The sequence below is a fragment of the Molothrus ater genome, chromosome 6 (assembly GCF_012460135.2).
Source record: "Molothrus ater isolate BHLD 08-10-18 breed brown headed cowbird chromosome 6, BPBGC_Mater_1.1, whole genome shotgun sequence".
Lineage (NCBI taxonomy): Eukaryota > Metazoa > Chordata > Aves > Passeriformes > Icteridae > Molothrus > Molothrus ater.
This window is the reverse complement of record NC_050483.2, coordinates 26,724,809-26,750,877: the sequence shown is the minus strand read 5'-3', so window position 1 is coordinate 26,750,877 and position 26,069 is coordinate 26,724,809. Positions and strand designations below refer to the sequence as shown.

At 34.7% G+C, this 26,069-nt stretch overlaps 1 protein-coding gene across 2 annotated transcripts in view; it reads left to right on the top strand.

The window, feature by feature from the left end:
* The window catches only part of TTBK2 (tau tubulin kinase 2), an 81,354-nt gene that overhangs the window by 23,443 nt on the left and 31,842 nt on the right, over nucleotides 1–26,069 (top strand). For both annotated transcript variants that reach the window (XM_036384493.2, XM_036384494.2), the window contains exons 3-9: nucleotides 2,876–3,023; nucleotides 8,492–8,565; nucleotides 9,574–9,714; nucleotides 11,477–11,581; nucleotides 23,324–23,389; nucleotides 23,955–24,047; nucleotides 25,036–25,161. In XM_036384493.2, the coding sequence (XP_036240386.1) occupies nucleotides 2,876–3,023; nucleotides 8,492–8,565; nucleotides 9,574–9,714; nucleotides 11,477–11,581; nucleotides 23,324–23,389; nucleotides 23,955–24,047; nucleotides 25,036–25,161 (753 nt within the window). The remainder of the gene's footprint in view (nucleotides 1–2,875; nucleotides 3,024–8,491; nucleotides 8,566–9,573; nucleotides 9,715–11,476; nucleotides 11,582–23,323; nucleotides 23,390–23,954; nucleotides 24,048–25,035; nucleotides 25,162–26,069) is intronic.

Genomic DNA, 26,069 nt, shown 5'->3' with positions numbered 1-26,069 from the left:
TCAGGTAAATAGAACCTAAATAGCTATCTCTGGAGTATAAGTATTTGTAAAATACCTGCTTATATTTAATCTCAATACAGCAGTGAAGTAAAAACAGAAAGCGTAGTCTTGAATCAGATCAAATAGTATAAAATACCATTTAAAATACAATAATGTACAAAATATTATAGATAATAGCATATATATCACTAGCCACAAAACCACTTAGTTGTCTGATTTATGCAACAGTGGCTGTGTTTTCTTCAAGTTTATTTTCTTTCCTATGTAATGAAGACTGCTGATGACATAAGTGTCTTCTGGAAAATTTTGCAAGTATGCTGAAGTTCATTTCATGAAATTATACATTTTCACTTATATGTTTTCCAGATACAGTATTACAGGTAGATGAGTGCAAAGAATTTCCTGTGGGTAGCTCTTCAATTTCTTATATTCTGTAGCAAACATTAAGGATTTCCTTATGGCATCTAAGGCAATAGACTTCCTGAATTCAGGATTTCATAGGAGTGGCTCCCAGCAGAAGAAACTGAGATGTGGTTTTTGGATTTTTTTGCTGTTGAGGACCTTGTTCATTGCAGTTGTGAAAACCATATCTAAAATTTTTGAACATGAACATTTTAAAGAAACATGTTCAATTTAGTTTAATTTTAACCTAGACATTATTTAGGGTGATACTATTTTGAAAAGTAAGCATAAAAAAATTATAAAATATTTTTTCCCCAGCGACAACCCCCTTCTCTAGTGTTGTCTGTTAGCATTTGCTTTTATTCTTTGTTGATGCCTTTCCTCATGCTTCTTTTGCTTTTGAAACATTTATTACAATCCCTACTTGGAGACTTGCTTGTAATGATAATTGATTTTAGATATGTTTAAGAATGCCATTCAATATGTAGTGTAAGCAAAAAGATAAACCTTGCTGGAAATTGAATGCTTTAGCCTGGAAGCATATAAAGGCACAGAAGTCAAAGAGAGAATGGAGAGAAAGAGTTTGGGGTGTGAGATGCTAAATGCAAAAAGAGAAGGCTGAAACTAATGAACAAAGTGGGGAATTGTAATGCAGGTGTAAACAAGGACAATGTGGTCCTCATCAAGGTAAAAGATGTTGAGCAGGTGTGGCAGGAGACCAGTATGGTTGAGTGGCCACCACCTGTGTGAACTGGAAGGCAAAATGCAAATGAACAGAAGATGGGAGCAGGGATGGGCTGCCCAAGATTACCCTGGAGATGTTGCCTCAGTGTGATGAAATATGGGAAAGCCAAAGCTCAGCTAGCAGTTGTGACTGGTGAAGGATGTGAAAAGCAACAAGAAAAGCTTCTATAGGGATGCTGGCAGCAAAAAAAAAAAGAAAACATGGACTTGTTGTTGAATGTGTGTGACTCGGTGACAAAGGACATGGAAAGTATTTTTTTCTGTAATCAAAGAGAGGTTAATTTGTGCCTGGGACTACTGAGTGGTGTGATTATTGGGTGTATGTTAATGATTCTTCTGTACTTTAGCTGAAGATATAAATTGATCTGTTTATTTTGTTACTGTAATGATGGTTTTGTTTATTTTAAATTTATTTTAAGCACATATGTAGAGAAACAATGCTTTCAGAGGCAGTCTTTCATGGTCTGGCCATTTCTCAAAGCTGGTAAATGAAGTTAGATGATAAATGTGCCTACATTTGTAAGGGGTGAGGATGGCTGTGTCACCTCTTTCCTTTTCCTCTCACCTTTTTCACCGTGTATTCTCACTGGTGTGCTTGTATTATGCTGAAAATTCATGTGTTATCTGTTATCTTCTATATTCATAAAGCCTAGGCTATTTTAAAAAATGTTTTTCCTGCTCAGTCAAATGTCTGATGGTGTTAATTAGGAGACATTAGATTACTTTTCAGAATCTGAAGATAGGTCAGCATACTGCTGCTCTCTAGACCCCTGGACAGTTAAATGACTTTTTATACAGTGTAGTCATATAATGTTAGCAACTGTATGCTTTCAGATGACATTTAGAAAACTATATTAGGGTAAGTTCTTTTTTGTCTCCTTTTCTCTTTTATCAGCTTTAGAATGTTAGCCAGGGGAGGCATTTTGTGAAACAGCATTGACATTTTTGATATTGAAAACCAAAGAGGTGCCTGTTCCCCGTGACCACTTAAAGCAGAGTGAAAGAAACACCTTTTAATATTTGCTCTGAAGGTAGTGCAAACTAATTAGTATGCTATGAGCATTCTTTTTACCTCTTTCTTGCACAGATGAAACTTTCAGTGCTGCAAGTTTCTTGAGTCTGTCTGTTAATAAGAATGATATTGGTGAATTTTAAGTGAATGTGAGTAACATTTGAGATGTATATTCAAAGATAATCTTAGCCATTTCTCGTAATTTATGATTTAGCTGCTGTATGTAAGTCTCTCCACATAACAGATAATACTGCCTCTTTTCAGGAAGTCCAAAAACTGGTATGACTTTATACCGTTATTATTCAGTGTGCATATTTCTGAAAGGACAAAAAGATGGTATATTTTAAAAATGTCACTGTGCATTTGTATTTAAAGATCTCTGGGCTCTGTGTGACTATTTGAGGAACGACTTTATTCAGCATGCTGACTTTGCCCAGATTCATGCTGGGAATACTACTGCACTCTTCTATTATGCTATATACAGTAGTGCAGATGGGGATCAGGTGTGTTCTCTTCCAAACTGTGGTTAGCCATACCTTGGTCAATTATTCAGTAGCTCTTTTATGTAGTGAAGGATATAATTATTATTTTTAAATCTATTTGCAATAAAACAGGGTTTGCAGTATGACAGGCAGAACAAAGAAGTGTTGCTGTTTTATTTTCTTTCTTCTTCCCTCTTTAAAATATGTTTTTTTTCTTTCTTTTTCCCCAATATAGTTGAGGAAAATAGGAGGTGGAGGATTTGGAGAAATTTACGATGCACTGGACTTGCTTACTCGGGAAAATGTTGCACTGAAGGTCGAATCAGCTCAGCAGCCAAAGCAAGTGCTGAAAATGGAAGTAGCTGTGTTGAAGAAGCTGCAAGGTAGGGCTATACCTTGGATATGTGAGAAGTAGAATGTCAGTGTGTCTTCTTTAAAAAAGAATTGTAATTATAATAATATTTTAGTAAATATTTCCTATATTCTGCACGTTCTTAGTAAATTATTAAAGGTGGAATAGAAGCTCTTTCAGATGCTGAAAGTTTTGCTGCAGTGAAGCTTTTGTTTAAAATGGGATGAAATGAAAATAAAACGAACAATAATTCAATTGCTGCAAAAATCTGGGTTCAGATTTAGTTTATTCTGAATCCATATCTTCTCTTTGTTTTTTGCTCTAGACTTTGTTATTCTTGTTTTTATTTTTTCTTCTAAGATTTTTTTTTTCTGTACTATGTAGCATTGAATATTTGAGGGTCCTTCACATAGCATATGCGTTAAGAATGTTTGTTTTCTTTGCTTTGCAGGTATTGCTGAGATTTCTAAAATTGAAATAGGAAACTTACTTAAAAAATCCCCATAAGCAAAATCCCCAGCTTTAAAATACTGTAACTTGTATGAGAAAACTACTGGCATATAAAATCCTGAAATACTTCCCAGGGTTCAATTCCTTGAACCAGAGTTTGGATAGTCACACTTTCTGTATCTTTAGATACTTTAATGAAGTTATCAATACAAACAATTACTTTTTCTTTAAAAATTACTATTTTTAATCAGGAAGATTTTGAATAATACATGCATTCCTGTCAGCAGCCCAATTTTTCCAAACTCTTACTTTGAATAAAACAGAGTCTGCATGACATATGGTGCTGCCTAATGTGCTGTAAAGGTCACACTGCAGCAGGAATTGACAGCCTCTATAGATTTAAGAGGGCAAGCATGTCACATGTTATGATGGTAACAAACTGTTCCTATGCTTTTGTCTGTTTCAAGGATTTCACTAAAACATCTACTATTATATAGCTGAGCAGGGATATTTTCTTAGAATTTTAAAGTTTCTAGTCCAGAGATGAATAGGAAATTTCAATATTGCCAGTTGAAAAGTTTGGAAAACATTTGTCAGGATTCTTGAAAGAAATTATGCTGAAGACAATGAGTTTTGAAGAACAAAATACTCTGTAACTCCTGGGGTTTTTAAATGCTCAGAATTATTTTTTTCCAAGAGTTTGTGGGTCTTTTTCTGTACACATGAGCTTGATTCTATTTTACAAAACCCAGAGGCCTTAAAATGGTATAGATGAAACAACTAAATGATAAGGAAATTAGTAGAGCTGCAAGAAAACACTGCAATTTGGTAGCACTACAATGCCAATGTATTTATAAATCATGACCTTATACAGGACTGTGTAACTGGAGTGCATTTTAACTTTCCACTGTTAATTACAGTATGGTGGAATTTCAGTTAGGATATTAGAAAAGGGATTTTTTTCTTAGTCAAAAGTTTTTTATCTTTTGAAATACATGTGGAAAAAAGTTGATGAAACAATAAAATATTTATGTTTGAAAAATTGCCATAGGGCTTTACAGAAGTTATTCTCTCAGAGGAATAATTAGGAAACAATAATTCCAAACAGTCCAAGTCTTCCTACAGAAGAGTCTTTGGTTCTATTGAATAATGGGAAACATCTAGATAAAAAGAACAGAACAAGGAAACATACGACCAACAGATCCACTGAGACAAATAATCCACAAAATATGTAATCCAAATAAATATTTATGTTATTTATTTTCTCTGTATTATTTCTCTGAGCAAATAATAAATGGAAGCTTTTGTATAACTGAAAATCAGATTTTATACGAGATCTTTAAAAATAACACTTTTGAAAATCTTTCTTATGAGAAAACAATCTAAATATATTATTCCTTACCTTTTATAACTTGTTGCTCTCTTGCACCAAAAAAAAAAAAGAAGTTGGTGGTGATAGTAACACTAGAGGTGACCTCCAGTCATTGTTGGGGAAGTTTACACCTAACACTCTTACTGCTCTGGTTTTAGACAGTGAATATTGTCAGTGATCAGTAAAGAAAACTTAGCGAAGAGATGTGTCAATGAATATTTGCATATATTGTGATTTATAATTTGCATAGATACAGTACTTTAGTTTTACATGCAGCTTTTTTTATCCATACTTGGAAGGTTTTTTATTAAATAAGGTTATAGTAGGGACCATTTTATGTTTTATAGGAAATCTTTTCTCCTAGGAGCCATTTGCATTCATTTCTTTACCGTCACAAGTTTCATTATGGAAGAGCTAAAAATTTGAAGCATAGGGAAACTGAAGAAAAGTGGATGAGAATGGGGAATAGAAAACAACTTTATAATTACTTGTTAAAGATTTTTTTATTATTATTCCTAAATGCTGTATTTATAATGTAGAAATTAGTCTTATTTTTGACAATTTTTTTCTTTTCATGAAGATTCAGACCAAGTGAAATTGTAAACAGTTCTTTTTGTAATATTTTTGTAACAACTTTGTATTATCATACGTCCTCTAAGACCAACTTTTATCTTGTTCTTCTATCCCTTTTTGGTGTGTGTATGTATGAGTATATATATAATTACTCTCCTTTTCTCAATGGGTTTAGGTTCTCTTCTTGCAAGGTGTTGTAGTTACATCAGACATAGAGAGGAAGGAATAGAATTGTCATGAAAGTGCTTTTTATTTCAAATTTTGAAATGTTTCCTCTGTAATAAGAGACAATGAGCTTGCAGTTGTTGGTGAAGATTTTCTTGATGTGTAGATCTGAGTTTTAAAAAATATTGCACAGTTTGTGGAATATTATGAAAAAACAGGCTTTTAGAAGAGAATAAATCAACAGGTGTGTTCTTCTAGTCTATAGTAGTCCTAGGGACATTTTTAGGGTTATAAACATTCTTTTGAATGTATCTGTACTAGAATCTTACTTCACAGAAACAGTGAAACTGATATAAGAATAGATGTTGGCAGAAGTGTAGGGATGCACTATTTCTTACCATTCTTTACTTTCAGAAACTTTTGAAATTAAAACAGTGTGGTCATTATTGCAGGGGTAAAATGAGTAATAACTATGTGGTATAATGAAGTATATAAAAGTAGTATCTTTGTATATGGTACAGTGACTAATGAAAATCTTCAAATAAGTTCTTTTTAAGACTCTTGAGCTAGCAAAGCATGCTGGAATATGTGAGCAATTGTATGACTTCTCTCTTAATTGTGAAGGAGGACTAGGCTCACTGATACGGCCATTTATTACAGCTTAGTCATCAATTACATCTTAATTTTTCTTCTCCCTGCTGTCTCCTAATTATTGTTGCAGAATATTGTTTAACTCTTTAAGTTTCTTATTTTTGCCTTTTTTTTTTTTAAAAAAAAGAAATCTGCTGCAACAGATGGTTGTTTTGTTTAACCATGTTGTTAGGCCATCTGTTCCCACAGTCAGATGGGAGAAGACAGATTTATCACATCTCACTCAGTGAGAGTAAGACTCACTCAGTTGGTTTCTGTCTCACACAACCTTACAGACTTCTCCCTCACTCATTTACAGCTCTGGAGTGTAATTTAGTGATGGGCTCTGTCTGGTGTAAGCTGTAAAGCTGCTGTAGTGCTACATTGCAGCAGCCTGAGGAATGGCACACAGGCTTAGCACCCTCCCTAGGAGATTTTTCAAGGGCAGAGTTGTTCCCTGCAGCCTATTAACATCATCTTCTCACTCTGCAGCTCAGCAGTGTAGCTCACAGGTGTAAGAAAATACTGTTTTCCTGTTGAGGAAAAGGCTGTAGTAGGTGTACATAGCCCCACTTGAGTGGTGGAGGATCATTCTATTTGAATAAGATATTTACGTTCTACTTCTGTCCTTCCTCTTTCCTCAATTTTATGTAAAAGTTTCTAGGAAATTTTCCACACAAATTGAGTTGGTGCTCCTGTCAAAATGGGATTTCTCTGACTAAACTGAGTTTTAGACATTTACTGAATTAGTCAGATAAAATCTGACTAATGTATGTTTCTCTGAAGATGTTCCTTCACAATACCCACAAGTGGCTGTAAAATTAATCATAAATATTTAAGATGAGACTTCATTAATGGAAACTACAGCAATGAATATACAAAATTTCAACTTGATAAATTTGCTACTAATCCTTTTTCCTCATAAAATTTTATTGTCTGTAATATTGCCTGTCTTACTTGAACAAATGGGTGGAAGGAAAAAGTGGAGAAAAAACGGTGATGCTTGAAGTTTAGCACTTACGTATTGGCAGAAATGTAGAGATATCTTTTTAAATAAATTATTTTGATGAATCCTGTTAGGTTTTCATTGTTTAAGAGAGCCTACCAGCCTGTTTTAATTGGATGTGGCAGGCAGCTTCCTGAGAAAGCAAGAAACAGGCAACCACTTTTCTGTCCAGTATGAAATTGAATTGAAAACATTTAGAAGCTGTAGAGTCAAGTTTTAGGGTTTTGATGGAGCTACAGGTACAGCAGTAGCAAAAAGTCCCATCAGATCTATAGCTAGACATTAGGGTGTTTTGTAAACAGTAATGAGTGGGGTGGGGATTCCCTGGTTATGGCATTCTTGTAATCCTAAGGGTAAAGATATTAATGATAGAAATAATAGGTGACAAATTTTACACATCTTTAGCAACCACTTGAGATCATCAGCTTTCTGTTGGCTGCAGCTTCCATTGGTGTGAGAAAGGAAGGTAAATGGCCTGAGGAGCTTTAATCCTACAGTTCCCTGTTCTGTCATAGAGTGGGGCAGATTGGGATCATAAGGGGTCACAGCTTTTCTCCAAGTCAATGAACACTGGTACCAAAATGACAAGAGGTTTGCATTCCCATTCTGTTTCCAGCTGCAGCCTTTGGTTTGCCTTTTTATCTGTATTTACCTGGGGAATCTTCTGCTTTGATTTTCAACTGCAGGGATAGCACGGAGATTATTTTTGACCTGTCTTCTCTGCAGTTTGCTCCTAGGACAGGAGAAGGCTTTAAAGAAAGTCGGCTTAAACCAAACTCTGATTTTTTTTCCCCCCTTTTTCAGTATACCTGGGCTGAATTTATCTTTTGTAGCTAAAGAGCAATGATTGCATTCTAGAGAAAGATATTAATAAGTTAGATTAGTTGAATTACATTTTCTACAATTTTTTAATACAAAACATAACTCACAGGTAGTACTACAGTTTTCTTTCATCATGGCATCCGCAGCTTACAGAAAAGAGGAATATTGGCTAGGAATATTGTCTATTACAAACCATTAGATTTGTAAGAAAATAACCTTTTCCAGACATTCTGAAATGTCTCCAATTTGTGGACATTTAGGCATGATGTCATGCATATTTTCTTATGGAAGAGTGAGAGCTATGGTTATGGGAGAAAGCTTCTCTTTAATTGCAGGTAGAACTAACTTTGGTTTTATTGCTGTTGAACTGCGTGGGGCTTAATTTATTATTTTACATATTTTCCAGTAATTTCCTACCTATTTACAGGAATAAACCACAAAGTATCATTATTATTGGCTAATTTGCTTCTTTTTCTCTTAGGAAAAGATCATGTCTGTAGATTCATAGGATGTGGACGGAATGACAGATTTAACTATGTGGTCATGCAGTTGCAGGTTAGTGTATCAAAGTGTTCAATGTTTGCTTGTGTCTTTAGGTTTATTAGCCAAGTGTATATGAATATACCAGTGAGATTTTAGAGGATGCTAAACGAGCAAACAAAAGAAACCCCAAAGATCACAAATGCATTGTAGTAAGTGAATGTAAATTGAGCATATCCGTATATCTTTTTCCTTTTATATCCTTTCCATAATTCTCTCAAAAGGGAGAAAGCTTGCATCCTGACAAAGACCAGACTGTTGGAAGAGGGAACTGTGATGTCTTCTGAGATATTTTACCTTCCTTTTTAGTCTTGAAGATAGCCTAAAATGTATTATATGAGTCTCTGTGTTTTGTTGGCTTTTTTATAAAAATGAAAAATTATCCTATGCAAGTAAAAGAAAACATTTTACTAAAAGACTTGTTCATTAAAAAGGGATAAAATAGGTGCTTAGTACTTAGAGTTATGGGGTTAATGTCCTTTGTCATCCTGGTGAATATGAATACTGAACAACGTGTGTTCTAGTTCCTACTGTTGTTCATCTGTTATTGTAGAAGAACAGCAGTTCTATGCTGTCATGGGGTTGCATTTCCTACATAATATATTTTTCATCTGTTTGATATAATGTGTAATTAAATTATGGACTTTTCCTTAAAGAAGTGAGTGTGAAGAAGTCTTCATGAACATTTTCTCAGTGGCCTTTTTTGGGTGTGACAAAAACACAACTTTAAGTAATTGTGGTTGTACTGGTCTTCTAATAGAGATTAGTTTGTTCCATGTTTTTAGGAATAGGCAGGTACTAAGTTTGCATTTTCAAAAGCAAATTCTAAATTTAGTGTTGGAGATACTTGTGGACATACAGTCATTACATTTAGGTGTGATGTGTTACCTGTGAGTGTGAAAATAGGTATTGAGAGTATTTCATGGTTAATAATGAACCACTAAAGAAGAAGTAGGAAGACTTTACAGCATCTGTGAATCTTGGGATTAGTATTTTTTTAAAATGTCCTTTTAATTTTATCAGGGTCGGAACTTGGCAGACCTGCGTCGTAGCCAATCTCGAGGGACGTTCACCATTAGTACCACTCTGCGGCTTGGGAAGCAGATTTTGGAATCTATTGAAAGTATTCATTCTGTGGGATTCCTGCACAGGGACATAAAACCAGTAAGTCTGCCCATTAAATCAAAACAGGCAAGTAAGATGTGGTCATTAGATGGCTGCATAAGTAAGAATAGCTTCTATACTAGCTGCTAAAATGCAAAAATGAGAAAGGATGGAAAATTGAATGTTTAATCATCAGATAGGGCAGATTTTTTTCTATTAATTAATGTTGGATTGCGACAAGAGTAACTTTGGTATTTTTCAGTCTTTGTCTCCAGTTTAGCCCTCCTTGCAATTTGCTGTAGTTAAAACTTCCAACCCTTATCTTTAGAATTATGTAACCAAGAGTATTTGCCATGAGATATGACATAATGTGCTTGACTAATGGCAATTAATATTGTCATATAATAAATCTAAAAGAATAGATACTAACTGTAGAGTGTATTTATAAGTCCTTCAATAGCAGATTTTAGGTATTTAATATTTTTTCAACAAACAAGAATGTGAAAGACAGACTGTGTGAGGAAATTTTTTTTTTTTATTGTGAAATTCTTATTTGATCTATTGTTAATAGGTTAGTATGAGGAGACTGCCTTCCTGGTAGTATCATGCTTTTGTTCTTACTATTTTCTATTTTTCTTTGAATTTATTCCTGAAATTCAGTCACCTATTTTCGATATTGCTCTGTATGACAAATATCATTAGAACTCTGAAGTGCCAGAATTTGTAAATGAGGAAAAGTAAGCAAATCTTTGTGTTTTCAATAGATGCAAATATAGTTTGTTATTGTATTTGAGGGGTTCCCAGACAAAGGGAGGAAGGAATGATGAATCTGACTTCATGTTCTCAGAAGGCTAATTTATTATTTTAAGATACTATATTATATTAAAGAATACTAAACTAAACTATACTAAAGAATAGAGGAAAGATACTTACAGAAGGCTAACAAGATAATAATGAAAACTCATGACTCCTTCCAGAGCCCTGACACAGCTTGGCCATGATTGGCCATTAAGTCAAAACAATTCACATGAAACCAATGGAACAATCACCTGTTGGTAAACAATGTCCAAACACATTCCAAAGCAGCAAAACACAGGAGAAGCAAATCAAATAATTATTGTTTTCTTTTTTCTCTGAGGCTTCTCAGCTTCCCAGGAGCAAAATCCTGGGCAAAGAGATTTTCCCAGAAAATATGACAATGACAGTTTGTTATATCTGACATATATTGCTAAGTTTCCTGTCAGCTGAATGATGCTTACATAAAACTTCCAGCAAGTTTCTGTACATTAGGAAAATTTCATTTCCATCACTTCTTCCTGGTAACTTCTTATAAAACTTGTATTCCCCCTGACCCATCCCCATTTAAGCCTTCATTTAATAGGAAAAGAGTATAGAGGCAGTGAATGTCAAGTGAAATTGGTGAGAAAAAATTAGCTGGAGCTAACTGTGCTCTGTGCTGAACTCAGATCTTGAAATTCTTGATTGTTTGTTTTCCTTGAGACCAATTAGGCAACACTGAAATTCTGTGAGTAGGTGACATGATTGGAAAAATCTTGATAAAAATTAATATATTCTACATGATAAAGTAAGATGACAAGCTCTTTGGACAATTTAGGCCACTGTTCAGATTTGCGAAGTTGGATGCCTGTTTCTCTTAACAACATTTTCTTCAAATTCATTTGGAGTTCAGTAGAAGTTAAAACATGGAAGGATAAAGAAATAGAATATGAATTTTCTGGTTGTGTTATTGCATTAATATGTGAACATATTGAAACCTGTGTGTATTCATCTATTATCTGTCTGTATTTCTTTTTCTTCCTAGTCAAACTTCGCAATGGGACGTTTTCCAAGCACCTGTAGGAAGTGTTTTATGCTGGATTTCGGCTTAGCACGGCAATTTACCAACTCATGTGGGGATGTCAGACCAGTAAGATTTTTTTCACAGTTGAAACTCAAATTCTTGAATGTGGTAGTATGCTGTCTTTTCTTCTGGAGAAGTGTTGGAGTTGCATCGAACTGGTAACTGTTGTAAGCTTGACAAACACCATCCCCAGTCAGAAATACCATGTGATTTATTAATTATGTTTAAAGATTCGCTGTAGGGAATGAGTCAGGTTTCTGGTTTTTGGCTTGAGACAGAGGTGTACCTCTAAGATACTTTGGGATAATTTGTAATTTAATTTGGAAAATCAAATGATAAATAGGTCTTCATTAAATATCAGAAAAATATACCAGAGCTGAATTTCACTTGCTGTTTTATACTGCATATATTTATATTCTAAAAAAAACCCCAAAACCCAACAACAACAACAAAAAAAAACCAAAACAAAACAAAACAAAAAAAACCAAACAAAAAAAAAACGAGGAGAAAATGTAAAATCAGATACTAAACTGAATACATATAATCTGAAAGAGAAAGTCTGAATAACTAAAACAGTGATAGGACACATCATTATTGGGACTGTAATTTCAAATTTAACTTTTTCCTTACAGGAAAATATTGTCCCTCTTAAGAAAGAGGGGTAAGAGGTCATTGCAGGAAATTACAGGAAGGAGTATTTTGAGGGACAATTTTACATAATGAAAATATGTTCAAGCTTTATTAGTCTGCCCCAGTGTCTGAGCATACTGTCAAAAGCAAATGCCTTTATTGTTCATCTGAAGGATCCAGGGATTTTACATTCTCTTGGGTTATTCAGTTAGCAGAGACAGTTTCCCACTTGTTCCAGATATTAGCCTTAAAATTAATTTGTCATAGTTGCAGTTTTCTTCTTGTAGTATCATTTTACTGTAGTGGTCTATGTGAATCTTCAAAACTGAAAGAAAAATGTAAAGCATGAAGCAAAAACAAGGCTTTGCACACTTTTTCATGCTACAGATAGTTCTCTCTCAGAATTACTACTGTAAAATAAAACATTTTTAACTGCTAATTTTGACAGATTCGTTTTACCAAAGCTGCCCTGTCTTCCAGCTGTCTAAATGACTATGCTTGTGAGGAGCTGACTTCAAGGAGAGAGGGATATGTCTGTTGTATTCAGTAATAACATGTTTATTCACTTTACAAATAACTCGAAGAGAGTAGTGAAGAGTTGCAGTTTATTAAGTAGTATGATCTGATGCTATTACCTGGCTAAAACTTAAAAATCAGAAACAAACATTTATTGCATTTTGTATGTTTGTGAAAGATGAATGAAAGGTAACAGCTTCTGATACTAAATTCTATATGGTGGAGACAATACTGGGATGCAGGTATTTGGGGTACATATAGAATTAAATTATAAAATGGAGGTTGATAAGGAACTACTAATTGGTGGGAGGAGCCTTCTCTGGGAACAGAAAGGATCAGAAGAGAGAAAATTGAGTGTGGTAGGAACAAAAACTGCTGGGGATGATGTATGCTGTTAAAAGAAGGAAGGATGAGGCACAGGCAAGCAAATAAATTGTTGGAGAGAGGAAGCCAATAAATGAATTAATGATGTAGATAAGAATTGATTACTGCAAAGCAGGGTAATTAGAATTTAATTGTAGGGATACTCTAATCATCAAGCAAATGCATTTAGCAGGATGCAAATTTTCTATATTTATGAGATTCATAGTCTGCTGTTTATTGCTTTTTGAGGGTGTAGTACCTAAGATTTTTGTTATTGTTTGCTATTGTCTTAGAGATAGCCAAAGTAAATACTAGCATATTTTTGTTTTTTTAGTGGAGGCAAAGAATAAATGATTCTTTTTGCATGTAAACCTAACTTCATACAGCCATCAATTTCCATGTCTCTGTTTACATGCTGAAAATGGAAAGTGAGGGTGTCAGCTGTGGTACAGAAATAGAAAACCTTGAGGGACAAAATGCGAAGGACATTTGCATTCTTAACATGATCAGTACTGCAGCCAGCTCTTAGGCAGTTGTCATCACTCCTGTTTTAAAGGGAACCTTGACCACAACTGTTTTCTGAGGTACTACTAAATTTAATACAAAGAAAGCAAAATAAAATAAAAGAATAAGCCATTAGTCTTTGCTGTTAAAAAGATTAACCTTTAAAAAAGAATTTTAGGTCATAGTTCTTTAAAAATCCATAATTTCAGCCATCATATATTATCAAACTCCTGAGTTTTGTGGTCTTTTATTTATGTAGATTGCAAATTATAAATAGGTGAATTTTATTTTTTTTACAAATAAGATGGTATAACATATATGCAAGCTGAGGTGAAAAAGCTAGGGAGTAATTGAATTAAAACCCTATCCATAAGAAGGTGGCATTTTGAGAAAACCTTTTCATCTAAAACACGAGTGGTTTTCTACTCGGTATACCAGTCTTACTGACTGGCAGCCTAAAGAATTGTTCAGATTAACAGCCAGTCCCCTGAATCTTATGATTTGGACTCAGCAAAGAGATTTGAAGGAGAAATTTCCCTTTTGCCCAATTTGGTATTTCGTTTGGAATGTGGGATTCCTTTACTGAGACTATTGTGACTAGTGGGTTGAAATGTATTCAGAAGAGAATAGTTTTTTGTGAAATTGTTGTATTTTTGATAAATAAGACTTTTTAGGTCAAGGGGAGAGCTACCCTATGACTGCATCCCCCCATCTCCCCACCTATCTCCTACACTTCCCTGTGACTACATTTTAGGTCATTCTTCAGTGGTTACTTAAATAAAATTAAGAGCTTCATCAGAGATCCCATTGTCATATATACAGCATGACCTTAATTTCAAGTGTCTAAATTTTCCTATATTTATTTGAAAACAAGTAAAAAATCAAAATTACATTATTTTTAACATTAAGGAGATTTAAAGTATTTTACTGTACTTACTTACTCTGAACATTAACAGAAATATTCAAATCCAAAGGCAACAGAGTATCCACCAAAATTTTCTGAGGCACTACACATGCTCTTTACTGGTGACCTGTCAGTGACAAAAATTGTCTTTGACTTCTGCTAAAGCAGGAGATGCACCAGCTGCTGTACAGTCTGACCCTTAAAAAATGCTGTGAAAGCAGTTGTGAATGCAAATGTCTAGATTTTTTATTGTCTAGGGAAGCAGTTACAAAGCTGTTCACATCAAACAATGCACGTTATTGCATATCAGGTGTTTCTGTACAAATCAGCTAAATGCTGCTTGCCTTTCATCAGTGCCCTCAGGTTCTGAGGATTTTCCAGCACATGGGGTTTTATCTTCAAGTTTTCAAGTTTCACTTTAACGTACAGGTGGTGTCCTAGAAATGTAGTATAAGAAGCTGAATACTTTAAAAAAACCCACAAACACAAAACCAAAACACAAAACCAATAAAATGATGGAACACTCCCAACCCCCCCCCCCCCAAAAAGAAAAACCCAAACCAAATAAGCAACCCAAAACAATCCTGCACAGAATATTTCACAATAAATGTATTGGTAGATAAAAAAGCAGAGTGTTATATCCATTTTGAAAGCTTAGGAAGTCTACTGTACTTCAATTACATACAGGGACAGAAGGTATAAATTTCGTGTATACTGGAATTTTCATTTGGTTTTTTACTTGTGAAAATTTGGGAATGGTTATGCATTTGAATTGCGTGGATGCTTCTTCTAGTAAGATTCTGGATTATCTTGATTTCTGAGGAAGTCTAGAGAATACCTCCATGTTGTTCTGCCCCATCTCCTCTCATCTTGGCAGAAGAATTGCAGATTGTTTTTTTCTGTATTTGGAAGAGAACATTGTTTTTATGATGCTGAAATAGTGGAAGCTATATCCATTAAATGCTTTTTATGATGAGGGAAAAGGAGTGGGATAGTTTTGAGAACTAAAGGAGCCAATGGTGAAGCTACACTATTGTAAACAAAATGGTCACTGCAAGTCCTTTGTCTTCTTTGAAAACTGTTTGGACCCATGGACAGCTTAAAGTTCTCAATCTCCTTTTTAAGTAAATGCTGTTATAGCAAACATTGATACAACTTTAAGTAATAAGACTCAGAAGTGGTCCACAGATAGTGTTGACTAAAACTGGTGCAGGTTTTTTTGTTTGCCCCAGTGCTCTTAATGATTTAGAATTTATGCTGGTAACTACTGAATAATCCCTTGACTGTGTGAATTTATTATAAATAAAAATCTGTATACTGGAAGTTGTTCAAGAATAGCTACTGATGGCATTCCTAATAAAATTTGGAATAAAATGAGACCACCCATTAAATTTAAATGATTGGCAGCGCCTCAATAATCTGCAGAAAATTGTGAAATTGATCTGGTTTTGGTGTTAGTTAAAGAACACTAAGATGTAGTAGTAGGTGTAGACTTTCTTCAGCAGTTCCTTGACACACCTCTGTTTTGAGTGACACAGGTTAAAGCAAAGTCCAAGGACACCCAGGATATGTTTATGAGTACAGTATTAAATGGCAGCAGATTTCATGGAAAATAATTAAATAGTACAGGAAAGTTCCAGGGAGCTGTTTGATATATTAGGGCACCGTATCATGACTATAAAAAATAATTTGCTCAAATATGTCCACTGTTCTAAACAGGCCTCTCTTCCATACCTGACCAAAACGGTTGAAAGTGCTGTGCTGCAGGGTAATGGTGCATGTCATTTTGTTAAATGCACTGTTCAGTCGCTCTTTCATCCTGTTGAGAAGCATTTTGTTGCTGGCATTTACCTTATGTTATCTCTTCTCAGTAATGGCCTCTCTCAGTGCTGAACAGTACATTACAGAGGGATATGATTAGCTGAGGATTATATGTGTACACCTAAACAAGGAACAGAGTATTTATTTTTCCTCTTGAAATATTTTTCATTTTCCTCAGAGCTTTCTAAAAAACATGTGTTAATAAGTTTCTGTGTAATAGTTCACTGAGGCTTTTACACATTGATATACTTCAAAGAGGACTTTTTATAAGTTGTCTCTTAAAGTGAATACACCATTAGCTTGCAACATAATTGTTTGGAACAAGAGAGTGACAAATAGTTACCTTTCCTCCTCAACTGCATGGAAGCTATGCGTGATGTATTGGACACCTCTGCACCAATGCTTACAAAACAAAGACCTGTGTGTGCTGAAATTTGACATTAGACGTTCCCAGGATCAAATGTCTGTAACTGGGCAATCCCAAAATAATTTTTTTAAATTAGTTTCTTCATTGTTTGTTTAACAAAGGCATAAAGTAATGAGAAGAAGGAGTGAACACATAGAATTGTACAATGGTTTGGGTTGGAAGGGACCTTAACGATCACCTGGTTCCCACTCCCTTGCCTAGACCAGGTTACTTAAGGCGTACCCAACCTGGCCTTGAGCACTTCCAGTGGTGGGGCATCTACAGCCTCTCTGGACAACCAGTTCCAGTGCTTCACCACCCTCTGAGAAAAGAATTTCTTCCTAACAAAGCAAAACTATGTCCAATTTTTCATTGTTGCCAACTTTCTGCAGACATAGGACAGGTATCTTAACCATGTATTTTGAGAGCAGCCTTCTTAATAGCCTTTCTACTTCTCTTCAGCACTTCATGTGAAGATGCAACAGCTGGGATTGTAAAGCATTAAAAATACGTAGTACATTTGTACTGAACTCTCTATAAATCAGCAGAAAGGCATAGAATGAGCAAGAAATCATAAACAAAAAAAACCTAAATAATTTTAATGTGTACATCTTTGTATTTATTTGAATAATGTTGATTTATAAGTGGTATGAATGAGTTGAAAGAATTATGACAGTCATTTGAGGTTCCATTTATGAATTAATAATGCTTTTATAGGGAAGAGATAGGAGTTAGTTTGGTGAGGTTGGTGGAGACATTATTTTCAGTAGAGAGATTAAAGTAATGGTTAGACTGTTGGGTTTCAAAGGTTTTTAAAGTAATGCATAGCTGTAATAACACCTACCAGTGACAGGCCTGTACAGCTATAATGATACAGCAGTGTTACACCTGCCAGTGTAACATTAATTATTGTGTGCTAAAACCTTATTCAAGGACATAGAAGGAGATTAGTAAGGGCACAAGCTTATAGTGTATATATAGTAGCTATATATGTATATACAGTGTATATATAGTAGTGTACATAAGTAGCATTTTCAGCATCTACTGAACATGATCCTTGCAAGTTTGGTTGTGTTACTGACAAAGTGTAATGAAGTAAATCAGTGTTACTGAGAAGACAGCTGGTGTCTTGTGTGTGGTAATACAAGGTGAAAAATGCAGGTGGTGAAATAATGCAAAAGATGAAAAAAAGAGCATTATCAATCGACTTGGTGACAAAAGCTGAATGGATATATGAATTTCATGTCATGTGACATTGTTTTGTAACACCTCAGTGGAATAATCTTGGAATTAAATAGTTAAACAAAAAACTTAAGGAAAACAAGTGTGGTTATATTTGAGAGGAAGATTCTTTATGACCTGTAGTTTGGGGTTTTGGGGTGAAAAATAAAACTAAATACGTGATATCCTGCCTGAAGAAACAGTTTGATTAATAGCTGAGATATGAAAAATTATGATGAGAGAATATTTGTCAGGGTATATTGTTTATTTTTTTTCCTCCTTTTCTGTTGTATGCAGAACACTGGTATCATATCCAAACAATCATTAAACAATTTAATTATAGAAATTTTAATTTGACACTTTGAAAGTGCTTATAGCTGTTCTATATCCTGATTCAGCAGTTCCTTTATTTTCTGTATAGCTAATAGATGCTCAGGGGAATGGGCTGTAACAGCCTTATAAAAAAACAAAGAAAAGAAATAATTTTTCTAGTGATATTTGATCTTAGTTCTGAGAGAAATTATTCTATGAATGATGAAACTTACAGTTTTTCTATTCTTTTGTGCACTGCTTCCCTTATGCCCTCCAAATTTCTTAGTATTTTCAGCTTCATACTAGAGCTTACCTTTCTGATTAGTACCTAGTTGCACCTTTGGGACTAGGCTTTTATTTACATGCCATCTAAAACTAATGCTGATTGACCAGCTGATTGGTGTCTCTTAAGATGGATGTGAGCCATTTTAATTGAATTTTAACTGTCTGTCTCTGTGTCAGTGTACTAATTTGGGTTCTGTCTTTAATCACCAATTTTCATTAAATTTGCAGGAACTGGAAGTCTTTGAGAGCTGTCCTATTTGTTTGAAATTAAAAGCTATTGTGGTGGAAAGACAGATGGTTTGGTCCAGTAAAATTTGTTTTCTGGTGAAAATAAAAGCAAATGAAAATCAAACCAGAAACACTGGTTTCCAGTTCTTTCTGAGTTATGGGCTAAATTCTCTGCTGAGTTACAAAAAAATACTTTGAATCATTTAAAAGGAAGAAAATGTGTTATTTTATTGTTATGGTTTAATCTCAGCTGGCTACCAAGTACCACAAAGCTTCTTGCTCATTTCTCCCACCCCCTTCCTGCCCCTGTGGGATAGGGAAGAGAATTGGAAAGAAGGTACATGTATGTACATTAGCTTCCTTGAGCCTTTTTGCTTTCCATCCATAGCTGAAATAAGCCTAGTACTTAAACAATCTACTTCTGGATTTATGCAACTCTTTAATATATGATATTATCATTATAAATAATAAATTAGATATGTACAAAACATAAAAAATAACTACAAAACATAAAAAAAATTAAGGTCTCCATTCTCCAATCTGCTAAGTGCAGAACAACTGTAAAATTTTTACTTACAGAGATAAATAAAACAATATTCTGCTCTGTGGGGAAATTATTTGCCAGTGCATAGCTGGTTTATATAGATAGTCTTCTTCTTACAGTAATCTCTGCTTCAGCTCCTGGAATAAGAGTAAGAAGAAAGATTCCAGGGAGCAAAGCAAACATACATGTGGCAGACTTATCCTGTGATTTTTCACTGCAGTAAGTTTAGGTTTGTGACACACATTAGTAGGTTGTTACCCTCTTCAGCCCACCAGATTTTTTGTCTGCTCATAAATCAGCTGTGGAGTGACTGTAGTCTTTAGCTCATGCATCATTTTGGCTGAGTACTCCAGACTGAAAACTGAGTAGCTCAGGAGATGTTTTGTGTATCAAATACTGCTGTCTCAAAGGTGGTGTTGCTCTTTATTGCATATGCAGTAGGAGATAAATTTTCATTTGTCACATATCTATTAGAACTCACAATAGTGAAATTTAATTGTATTGTTAGTTGTTAACTTACCTTGATACTCAGCTTCTGCTGGAACTAGATAGCGTTGGATCAGACAGCTGCAGTGAGTTTTTGGAAATCACAACATTTGTTTAGGTATATCTGAGGCCAAGTGTCATACCAACAACTAGCAGGAGATGGGTTGATGAAAAGGTCTAAGTCCATATACTCAGTTATTACTGTCTGATGTGGATTTCAAGATAGAGCTGAAAGTGTGGGTTTGAAGAGCTTATATGCAGTGAAAATCAATTGAGAACTATAATATATTGTAATGGCAATTGTATTTCAGCTGCTTGATCTTTCCTTACTCAAGTGATCCCTGAAATGTTCACTTGTTCTAAACTGGTGCTAACATGAGCTAGGCATTACATTAGACTGCAAAGTCTGTATGTTCAAAAAGGGGAGGCTTGGAATATGAATTGTTGAAGCTATGAAAAAAGGTTTCAAAGAATTGAAACTGTATGTAGTTCCGATCATGGAAATGGATTTCTGGTGGAATTTGAACTAAGAAATTATCTTTTTCGAGGGAAAAGATAAAAAAGGAGAATTCTACCTTTAGCAAAGGAAAATAGGGGTAATGTAGGTGGCTGCTTCTCTACCCATCCCCTATGGCTCTTGAACCGTACTCTAGAGGCAGCACTGCTGACTTCTCAGTGCAAAACCTAGACACTTGGGAATACTCAGTCATGGCCTGATTGATTTGGGAGAATCATGATGTGTCTCAGATATAATGTAAAGAACCAGTATTGATTTTTTTTTTCTCATGTTGATTTTCTGGTTTCTGTGACTGCAGTAATAAATTAACTTTTTTGTTCCGTGTAACCTTTCCAATATTGCCTCGAGCAATAAACCCAGAGCATTTATCTAGAGACACTGAACTGAGCTAAGGAGAGTGATTTTCCTCCTCCACAGCCACTCCAAAAAAGCAACATTCATAGGTTTGTAAGCATACTGTCTCCCAGGAGTCTGAAATCTGTGTGCTTAGTGGAAATAGTTCACTTTGCTAGGAACTGCTAATTTCCTGCATGCAGATTATGTGAGACATTGCCAAGTGTTTCCAGGGCAGCGACAGCTCCAAAGAAAACTGATGTTACATTTAAAAAGTACCTTTATAAGTAGAAAAATACATTGTAGTCTCTGGATCATCTGCATGTATCTTCAAAATATTTTTTTAACTTCAATTTGAAGGATTTAGTATTTTTCTTTGGCAACATGAGATGTTGTGAGATGCATGAAAATTTCTGAAACAGTTTCAGAAGTTATGCAAACGCTCAGAAGTCTGTAAGTTCTGTTCTGAATTGAGCAAACTTGATTTGACCTACAGAACATCACTCATGTCAAGAAAGACATGATAGAATTATTTTATTATTGTTGTGTGGCATTGTAATACTGCTATTGAATAGTGACCAGCTGCATTACTAAAGGTATTTTATTGCATCTTGAAATAGAACAGAGTGACATATGCTTTTACTTCTGATTATAGAAATGATACTTTAAGGCAAGAGACAGTGAAAGGTTTTAGATGCCCTTGCTGGAATAAAGAATTCAGAATTTACTTCATGATAAGCTCATAGATAGAAACAGTATTCTTTTTTTTTTTTTTTTCCTTCCCATCCAGGTGATTCTCAGATAATTGAAATCATGTTAGGGCATATAAGGATGGCTGTGACTTTAACATTCAAAAACATTTGAATTGGTACACAATAAATTTCCTCATATGGACATTTCTTCCCCAGGACAGAAGTGGAATAGGTCAGATTTTTAATTTTTGTAAACTGAGTGGGATAATTTCGTTATCATATGAAATTTCTTAGTCTTTTTTTCTTGATTTGTCCAGCAACTGAAGCATTTTTGTCTTAGTTATCAAGTAAAAATTGAAGTTGTGATGCTAGAAATGAAACTGGCATTTCATCCTCGGTTTCATAATTTCCATTATTCTCAGAAGAACAGAAATATTTAAGTAAGTAAAACTGAATATAGTCCTTCCTTTTTAACATTCATGCCAGAGGCAAAAGATAGCAAACATTTGGTTTCACTTCTGAAACTATATGCTCTTGAGATTTATGGAATTTGTATTTGCAACTATTTTAAAGTTAAGCTCTCAGTGCCCTCCTGAGAAAATACTATTCATTAAACTACATATTTTTTGAAATTTATCTGTATTTTCATTGTCTTGGCAGTGATGCTATATTACCTTTAGTTGGATGATTTACCAACCTGCAGAACTACTAAGGAGATTTAGGTGCTTTAACAAAAATGTTTCTGCTGAAATTTAGCAGTTCCAAAGCATTTTGAGCTATTCTTTTTCTAATTGCATGGTACTGTGAAATTTCTGCAACTACACTGTAATGTTTCAGGGGTAGTGTTCAGTGTGGAATATGATGTAGAATTAAAAATAAGGCAGACAGACAGTTGAGTCTGTCCTGCTTGAGCAGGAAACGTGTTCTGAGCACCATTTAAATTGTGTGATGACGTGCAAAGTCTAAGATCTATGGAATATCATCTGAGTTCCTCTTCTTGTTAAGAACATCCTATAAAATATTTTCTGCCTTAACTAACACTGGTTCAGCTCTCATTGTACTACTCTAGCAGATATTGATTATATGGGCTGTTGAATCCTTTTTTAAGCAACAAAGATGTTGCTGTGTAATCCTGCTGGATTCAATCATTAGCTTTATTGATGGTAATGGCAGCCCTTGATTTATTTAAATGATACCTCTGTATGGCATTTTTTGGTAGATAAGAAAAAAATATACATATATATATATATATATATAGGTAGAGAGAGGTGGAAATGTTTTATCTTAATAAGGTATCGATTATATATTGTGGTTGTCTTTGTGTGTATATCAAACCAGACTTTTCAATGTATTGTGCAATTTTTTTTAAAAAATCTTAAGAATTGTTGTGAGTCTTGGGAGACCAGACAAATCACCAATACCTATCTAACTACAAGTCAGAGGTGAGGTAGATAATTCAAGCTTCTTATGTTCATTATTAGAGGAAACAAAAAAAACTATTTATTGAGAAGATAAGACTGCATAAAAGAAAGCCCATTTAATAGTCCTGGAAGTTTTGTCTATATATAATGATTAATTAAGGGGGTAGCATGGATTAGATATCTCTCTTAGGCAAAGTAATAATATCACAGTTTGATTGAAAAAAAAATTAAATATCAACTAATCGTGACTATCATAAATTATATAATTCCTTCTGTAATATGTTTATTTGAATAAAACAAGGATGGGAAAATACATTCTCTGGTTATAAAACATCAATTGACTTAAGATCACGAGATCTCTAGAGTATCAGGAAAGAAATGCTGGTTTTCAGAAACTGAAAGAAATAAATATTTTAAATTGGTGTCTCTAATGCAGCCCTTGCTATTTATTGGTCAGCCAGTTGGTGCCCACTTGAATTTCCACTGAGAACTTGTAGCAGCACAGTAAACCGAAATAAAATCTCAAACAAGATATGTTGTGGCTCTGTACTCACTTTGTAGATGCCAAGTTCAGTAGTCAGAGGGTTTATTTCTGACAATGAGTCTCTTTCCTGTTCTCTGGCAGCCACGAGCTGTTGCTGGTTTTCGAGGAACGGTACGATACGCATCAATCAACGCACATAGAAACAGAGTGAGTATCACAATCTGGACCAAAACCGTCTCATGCAGCGGGAAGCAGTCAGTAACACAGTTACTATTAATTTCCTTTTTTGTATTCTTATCTGTGCTTTTATTATGTGGAAATTAACAGCTATAAATTTTGTGAAAGGATAATGCAATTTACAGTAGTTGAGGATAAAAAAGTTCTTGTACAAATAATAGTGATTCTAATACTTATCTTCGTTATTCAATTGTATTGCAAGTTAATAAGTTAAAAAAGTGAAGCTACTGAGTTTTATGAGGTACATAATGCCCAGTATATTGTCTTAGCATCATACTCTAAAGAAATCTGAATAAACAGAGATTTGTCATGTTATTTTAACACACTTCAACTTTTATTGTATTTCTCTCTGTCTTCTGTGGAAATTTACTTGTATGTTTCTCCTTAAAATAGCCACTGGATTTAATTAACTTGTTTTGCAGCATAGGTTATATTAAATTTTATATAATAATTTAGGTTTCGAGCAGTAAAGAACTTATCTTCCCATTTGTTTAGGTATTTGTAATATGCTTTAAAATAATACTTCCTTTTACAGGAAATGGGTCGGCATGATGACCTCTGGTCTCTCTTCTACATGTTGGTGGAATTTGTGGTTGGGCAGCTGCCTTGGAGAAAAATAAAAGATAAGGTAAAGCTGAAGGTAAAACCAGAGCAAAAGGAAGGTTTACTTCTGGATTCCAGAGAAATGCTGTGATGAAGATTCCTCTTAGAATCATTAAATAATTTTAACATTACATCTTCCAGTGTTTTCTAGTGTTAGTTCTTGTGACTAGTGTAATGGTATAAAAAGCAGTCAAATTAGTAAGTGTTCTAGGAAGAAAGGAGGTTATACTTCTAGATTGAAATTATTGTAAAGGGCAGAACTAAGTTTATATTTGCCACTTACTTCATTATTCCTGTCACCACTTGAGTACTTTATTTCAGCTATCACACACTTAAAATGTCTAACCTGTTTTGATTGTTTGTGAAATAGGTATTTCTTATTTGCTGGTGAACGAAAGTGGATTGGGTAATATGCAGTAGTGCTTTAATCATATGTCATAGGTGAAGTATGCAAAGAAACAATATCTAATCAACCTGTTATTGCTTCTTGCAACTTCTTTTGAAATCATACTGAAACCAGGTTACTCTCTGATGTGGTTTATGTATTGGTAGATAACAGTGTGGTGTATAGGTAGCATCTCCTTTTTGGTTTGGATTTGTGCATCTTACGTGACTGAATATACACTAAAAAGTGACTGAGCTTGACATGATGCAACAAGACATTTAAACCTTTAAAACATACTATTAGAAAGGGTTGGAGTGTTTAGTGACAGTTCTTCGTATCAGTCAGCATTCAAACACAGACAACACAAACACAGTAGAAAACTAAATGGCTTTTCATATTGAATTTGAAGTTTGTACAATATTTTGCAAGGTATACTTCTGAGGCCAAAACCTATAGAATCTCCTGTCTTGGTATCAGGTGTAGAATGGCCATTCTCACTACCATTCAATGTAATGTAGTGACCTGTCTCTCTGGCTAGTAGTATATTTAATGGCTGTAACAGAGAACGTGAGTATGTTGTAACAGAGAAGGAAGATGTGCCAATGTTTGTTGTGTTACTCACTCCTAGGAGCAAGTGGGCTCCATTAAAGAAAGGTACGAACACAGACTTATGTTGAAACATCTTCCTCAAGAATTCAACGTTTTTCTGGATCACATTTCTAATTTGGATTACTTCACAAAGCCTGATTACCAGGTAAACACTTGTACTATTGTGTCTTCTGTTTTATAAAGAAGAGAATTTTATGCTGTTTCATCTTCAATTTATTTTGATTTCATTGTGTAATCTTGATAGTTATTATGGTTTGTGCACCACAAAGTTAATTTAGTGACCATTTAGTGCCACAGAAACTCTGTGGTTCAAACATGTTATTTTTTTCCATTTGGGAAGTGTAAGGCTTCCCTTAAAGTTTCTAAGAACAATTGACTCCTGTTTTTCAGTCAGTATTCTGTTAGGGTTGGGAGCTATCCTACTATCACAGCCTCTAGTACTTGCTCTGTAAGTTAATTGATCAGATTGTTCTTTCAAGGATTGTCATTCTGGCAGTTTTCCAAAGTCTGCAACTCAGCACCTACAGCTAGAGCACAACATACACTCATGGTGTGTTTTCAAAACTGAGGTATTGTGTATAGAGATCGCAGAAGACCAGTCATTTTTCTTTGTTTAAGGGAGTGTTGCCTGCTGAAATGCGCAGCCTCTGCTCAGTGGTAAGGTGGTATGTGCTGAGAGCATATGCTGTAGAATGTGTCTTAACTCACTCAGTGTTGACCTATGATTAAAGAATAAGTAAATGTAGAACTTTTTCCCAGTTTGTGGAAAGCAGCAGAGGAGTGCTCAGGAAAAGCAGGGAGGGAAAGACTTGACAGTTTTTTCAGCCTCACACACTGTGAGAAGTTGTACTGATCAAACTGCACACCATGGCAAGCTGTCCCTGTGTGCCTTCCTTCTGGCTCCCAGAAACATGCATTCCTGCTTCCCACTTGCAGGACCTATCTACCTCTGTGCCTGTGTTCAACTCCCTAAATCAGTGAAATCAGAAGGAATGAGTTTTTGTTGGTGTTCAAGTGTAATTGGTTCAACTGAATAAATAAATCTGACTAATT